This window comes from Stomoxys calcitrans, chromosome 2, assembly GCF_963082655.1.
Source record: "Stomoxys calcitrans chromosome 2, idStoCalc2.1, whole genome shotgun sequence".
NCBI lineage: Eukaryota > Metazoa > Arthropoda > Insecta > Diptera > Muscidae > Stomoxys > Stomoxys calcitrans.
The window spans coordinates 23,426,550-23,432,549 of record NC_081553.1 but is presented as its reverse complement, the minus strand read 5'-3'; the positions used below and the strand labels follow the sequence as shown (position 1 = coordinate 23,432,549).

The 6,000-nt window shown below is 38.3% G+C and overlaps 1 protein-coding gene across 3 annotated transcripts in view; it reads right to left on the bottom strand.

The window, feature by feature from the left end:
* Positions 1 to 1,352: 1,352 nt before the first annotated feature.
* LOC106084158 (pleckstrin homology-like domain family B member 1) overlaps positions 1,353 to 6,000 on the bottom strand; it is an 81,464-nt gene continuing 76,816 nt past the window's right edge. For all 3 annotated transcript variants that reach the window (XM_013247660.2, XM_013247661.2, XM_013247662.2), the window contains 3 exons: positions 1,832 to 2,286; positions 1,638 to 1,770; positions 1,353 to 1,571 (listed from right to left, as the gene is read on the bottom strand). In XM_013247660.2, the coding sequence (XP_013103114.2) occupies positions 1,395 to 1,571; positions 1,638 to 1,770; positions 1,832 to 2,286 (765 nt within the window). In that variant the 3' untranslated portion in view covers positions 1,353 to 1,394. The remainder of the gene's footprint in view (positions 1,572 to 1,637; positions 1,771 to 1,831; positions 2,287 to 6,000) is intronic.

The window sequence follows — 6,000 nt, the reverse complement described above, 5'->3', positions numbered from 1 at the left end:
GCAAATTTACACAAACTTTTAAGTGCGCGAACACACATATCAGGGGCCGAATTACCGCATTCGTGAACGAGTAAAACCGTTCAAAATATCTCTATTGTGAATTATATATGCAAATTGCAAATTTTGCCCATGAACATTCCAATAAGGAACAGGAGCAATTATATATTTCTTTATTAAAAGGGAACTTTCAATATTTAAGAACCCAAATGTTTAAATCGATGATTTATAAAAAGCTACATTAAAAGTGTATAAAGTCTTCGTTGCTACTTATTTGAATTAATGCAAATAAGTAAATTTCTGCTGGGAAAAAATATCAAGTAGAAATTTGCAAGCTCTCAATTACCAAACTCTCAAAATTTAGCTTGTCCCCACGCACTCACCAGCTCTCTTCTGCTGGCAAATAAAGTACTTTCAATAACAATTTGTGCAAATTTGCACAAATTTTTTAGTACGCTAACAAACATTATGGTACGTACAAAGTTCCAAAGGCCGAATTACAAAAGTATAGAATGAAGAGGCGAAAGAGTCAAAAGTCAGAGTCGAAAAAAATCGCTAGCGGCCAAACCAAATAAAAGACGCTGAGCCTGGAGTCAATTGAGGGATGAAACAGCAACAACCAGACTTGTGGTATAGATGTTGTTTACCTATTGTAGATTTTACACTTTTTAATAACTTCGAAGTACACAAAAATGCATCTGTGTTGCCATAATATCACTTAAAAGATTTTGCGTATTTTTGTTTTTTTGTAAATTTAACACACAAACATATGCAATTTTGTAAACATGTTCTTTTTTTCTTGTTAGTTTACCATATTTTTAGTGAAATTCTCTGAAAATTGGTGGCAACATAATAAAATTAATGCAAAACAACTTGACGCTGACTCTTTGATTGGGTTTAGACTCAAAAGAAGACAAATGCCAAACATGTTTGCCCAGCTGTCAATGACCATTCACAATAGATTGCATAGATCATAGCGAATGAGCTGTGTTTTGTGCACAGATCATGGGATTTGAGCTATGTTTTGTACACACACACACGCACACACACACACATATCAGCTGTTGTTTAACCTAAACTAAGGCTTCCCAAATGCAATATTTAAAGCAAAAACATAATCATTTTTACGTTATATTTTCCGTTATGTGTATATTTACATTATTTTATAAAAAAATATATCGATATTTATATATGATAAAACCTTGCATTACATCTATAGATGTAAAATACAAATACAAAAGTATTTTTAAACTATGTTTTGACGTATATATGTATACGAAATTACTTTTCCTTTGGTCGAGCACTTACAGTTTAATTGTTAACTAACTAAAAATGTAACTTAAAAAATTAAAAAAAAAAACTACAATAGAAATAAAATAAGAACATTAAGGATAATACTAGTAGTCTAGGTTGCCTTGAGCTCCGGTTATTATGGCATCAATCCATATTCTGGCTGCAGCATCTGAAGCTGCCAGCAATTGATACATGCGTTTCTGCGTTTTGACAATGAGGGTACAATGGGGACGGCCACTCTTGGATATATTCAAATGATCCAAATAGACTTCTTCAATGGTCTGTCAAAAAAAAAAAGAATAACAGACATGAGAACAAAATTTCTTTTTGAAAACACTTAAAATTACCGAAAAATAGGCTCCTCCTCTAGGTTTACGCTCCAATTTGTCTGAGTAATAGATAAAGGCACTGCGTTGGCGATCCAATACAAACCAACGCTTCGACCAACCATGAAAAGTGGCGCCCAACTTGTGAAGGTAACTAAAATAAAGAAATTTCGTAAAAACTGCTTGTTTCGTCATCAAAACGTCTTTCATCTTACCCCCTACAACTATGAGCATCCACAAAGACATGCGGACACAAAGCTATTTGATGACCCGCCGATTCTATGTGCTGCCTTAAATCCAAATCCGGTGAAAATATAGGTAAATATCTAGTCAGCGGTCTTTGATGTTTGGGCAGCTGGCGTTTACGTTCTCTTGTTTCGCCAACCTCATGATGCTCTCTCAATTGCTGCTGACAACTGTTGGCTTTTAATGAATTTAAACTTTCCGGTCGCTGCTTGCTTTCGGTGGTATTTGTTGTTATTTGCCCATTGCTCAACGTTGATAATTCAATATTTGATTTGCAATTCGGCGATTGATTCGTCAACAGTTCACAACTCAACTCTGAGTTCGCTTCTGATAGCGGGCGGGAAGAGCTGCTGTGACGTTTGTTCTGTTCCAAATGTTGCCCATTCAAATGATTCGTCTCAAATTCAGGCTGTGAATGACGTTGCTAAAAAAGGTGGGCAATAATAAAAGTTAAATAAACAAATATTAGTTTTAAATTTATGGCGCAATATATAAACTGTGTTAAATCATAAAATTAGGGGCCAATACGCGAGTGAAGTGTATAATTAAAAAAAAAAAACAAGAAGAAAAACAACAATCAACGCATATGGTATGCGGGGCACCACGACCACATCCACCACCACTACTAGTGCCTAAGTGAAAAATATGTACAATAGGAACAACAATAATAACAAGAATAGAAAGTAAAACACAAAAGATTCGGAGAAAAGTACACTGTATCCCGATGAGCAAGGAAATTTGAAATGGAAGCAAATATATCATATTTGTTTCGGATGCCTTAAATATTGGGTTGCCCAAAAAGTAATTGCGGATTTTTCATATAGTCGGCGTTGACAAATTTTTTCACAGCTTGTGACTCTGTAATTGCATTCTTTCTTCTGTCAGTTATCAGCTGTTACTTTTAGCTTGCTTTAGAAAAAAAGTGTAAAAAAAAGTATATTTGATTAAAGTTCATTCAAAGTTTTATTAAAAATGCATTTACTTTCTTTTAAAAAATCCGCAATTACTTTTTGGGCAACCCAATAACTCACTATTTAAAATTTCAACGAAATCGGGCAATAAATGCAGCTTTTATGGGCTTCAGACCCTTAATCGGCATATCGATATGACTGCTATATCTAAATATCGTCCGATCTTTTCAATATATGGGTCAGATGGCGGGTAATAATTAAAGCTTTTGTGGACGTCAGACCCTTAATCGGCATATCGGTTTATCGGGAGATCAGTCTATATGGCAGCTATACCTGAATATAGTCCGATCTGAACCATATTTAGGTCCGATGTCGGGAGGTTTAAAATAACTCACTGCTTCAAATTTTAGCGAAATCGAATAAAAAACAAGTAAAAGGGCATTAAGTTCGGCCGGGCCGAACTTTGGATACCCGCCACCTAGGGTATATATGTAAATCCCCTTTCGTCACAATCCAGTGAAAATTCGATAACTTTAAAATGTCAACAAAGTCGGGTAATAAATAAAGCTTTTATGGGCTTCAGACCATTTATCGGCAGATCGGTCTATATGATTGTAAATGGGACAAATAGGTTCATCTTGGGTCTTGACTTCTTGAGCCTCTAGAGGGCGCAATTCTCGCCCGATTTGAATGAAATTTTGCACATAGTGTTTTAATATCACTTCCAACATCTGTGCTAAATATGGTTCAAATCGGTCCATAACATGGTATAGCTGCCCTATAAACCGATCCTGGGTCTTGACTTCTTGAGCTTTTAGAAGGCGGAATTCTTATCCGATTTGAATGAAATTTTGCACATAGTGTTTTGATATCACTTCCAACAACTGTGCGAAGTGTAATCCAAATGGGTCCATAATCTGATATCTTGGGTCTTGATTTCTTGAGCCTCTAGAGGGCGCAATTCTAAATTTTGAAATTTGAAATTTGGCACATAGTGTTTTGATATCAATTCCAACAACTGTGCGAAGTATGGTTCAAATCGGTCCATAATCTGATATAGCTGCTATAAAAACCGATCTTGGGTCTTGATTTCTTGAGCTTTTAGAAGGCGCAATTCCCATCCGATTTGGCTGTAATTTTGCACGTGGTGTTTTGGTATCACTTCCAACATTTATGCGAAGTATGGTCCAAATCGATTCATACCCTGGTATAGCTGTCATTTAAACCGATCTGGGATCTTGAGTTCTTGAGCCTCTAGAGAGGGCAATTCTCATCCGATTTGGCACAGATTTTGTACAACGGCTTCTCCCATGGCCTTCAACATACGTGTGCAATATGGTCTGAATCGATCTACAGCTTGACACAGTTCCCATATAAACCGATATCCCGATTTTGCTTCTTGAGCCCCGAATCGGACTATAACTTGTTTTGCCTAAGAAGAAATGCCGGGAAAAGAACTCGACAAATGCGATCCATGGTGGAGGGTATATAAGATTCGGCCCGGCCGAACTTAGCACGCTTTTACTTGTTTATCCTCTCAACATTCCGTAGTGTGTTCTATTACAACATCCAACAACTGTGCCAAGTACAGTTCAAATGGGTCTATAACCTGAATAACTCTCATATAAACCGATCCCTCGATTTCACGTCTGGAGCCCCTGGAAGCATGTCCCATTTGGCAAAAAATTTTGTCGTAGTGTTCGGTTACGATTTTCAAACACAAATGAACTATCCTGGTATTTTCGAGCATACGGCCAGCTTACTAGTGCCCAACATTGCTCTGTGTAGCAAACGTGGCGCCTCGAGTTGGTCCACTTAGGCTACTTCGCTAATAGGCAGATTTCAGTTTTCTTTGGTTAAAGATTTACACACCTAGGTCTATCCCAGTTGTATGTCATCTTCAAGATTCTTTCGGTTTTGAATGGATCCGCAAGGTATTGACGGATCGAGTTTTTAATCATCCAACTATTTTAATCCTGGAAGGCAGCTCGTTAAGCTGTAGGTTCGTGTGGCAGCTTAGAAGAAATTAGCCAGATAAAAGTTCATCATTGTGTTTCGTTTCGCTCACTCCTGCGGCTTACACTGGAGCTGCCAGAGCCATTCATCGTATTCGTGGTCTCCAAACCAATGAACAACCATCACAAATTAACCGCAGACAAAGTTATAAATGCCGTCCGCATTGCCAAGTCGTCCAAGGCGCTAGGTCCGGACCGATTCTTGGCAATGATGCGAAGAATCTGGATGTAATGCTAGTTGAGTACCCCACCTTAGTCTTCAACCAGTCTCTGAGCTATGTCATAGTTCCCGTTACTAAAGCTTTCAAAGGATTCGAACAAAGAAGAATAGTCAGACCGATTTTCGTTTCCTCGCCAGTAGCCAAGATACTTGGGGCATAATTATTTCCGAGCCCCGTTTGAAAATTTATATTTGCTGAGCAGCAACATGAATCTAGCAAATACATAACACGCCGTCTGTTTTTTATGCCATCACCACATATATCATCCGTAGTCTCAACCCGGTCTGGCTGTATAAAACGGCCGATGACTCGTGACTGTAGACCTTTCAAGACGATCGGCCATGCCACTCTCTTAGAGGACATTGCCAATACGTTTCTCCAGTCATGACTGAAGCATTTAATTGTGAATTATTTGTGTAGCCGCCAGTCGTAAGCGGGTGGTATAAGAAGTCGAAGCTTTTAAGTGTATAAGAGGGATTTCCCCAAAGTGGAGTGTTATTTCTGATACTGTTTAACCTCTACCTATCCTCTATAATGCTTCCTTCAGGCGGCATCGAGTTCCAATCATATGCGGGCAATTTGTACGATAATGGTTTCAGGGCCTCGAGTTGATGATATCAGAAGTAGATTCAAGATTTTCACGTCACTTCCCGGCAGAATATGAGATGCTTACAAAGAAACCTTGTTGGCTGCATACAAATTAATTGACAGATCGTTGGTAAAATATGCAGTGCCTGTATGAGGTAAAATATGCAGCGCCAGCTGAGCAACACGCTGTGGAATAAGATCTAGACCTGCAAGAACACTGATCTACGAACTGCGACGTACTGTCTCCCCCTCCCCCTGGAGACAAAGACACATGAATAATGAGTTGAATGTGATAGTCAAGTGTCACAAAATACTTGGTGTCAAATTGGACAACTTTAACACATGAGGTCGAAAGTAGAAGCAAGGTCCTCAAGTCTCTTGGAGTGCTGAAAAAAGAACCTTG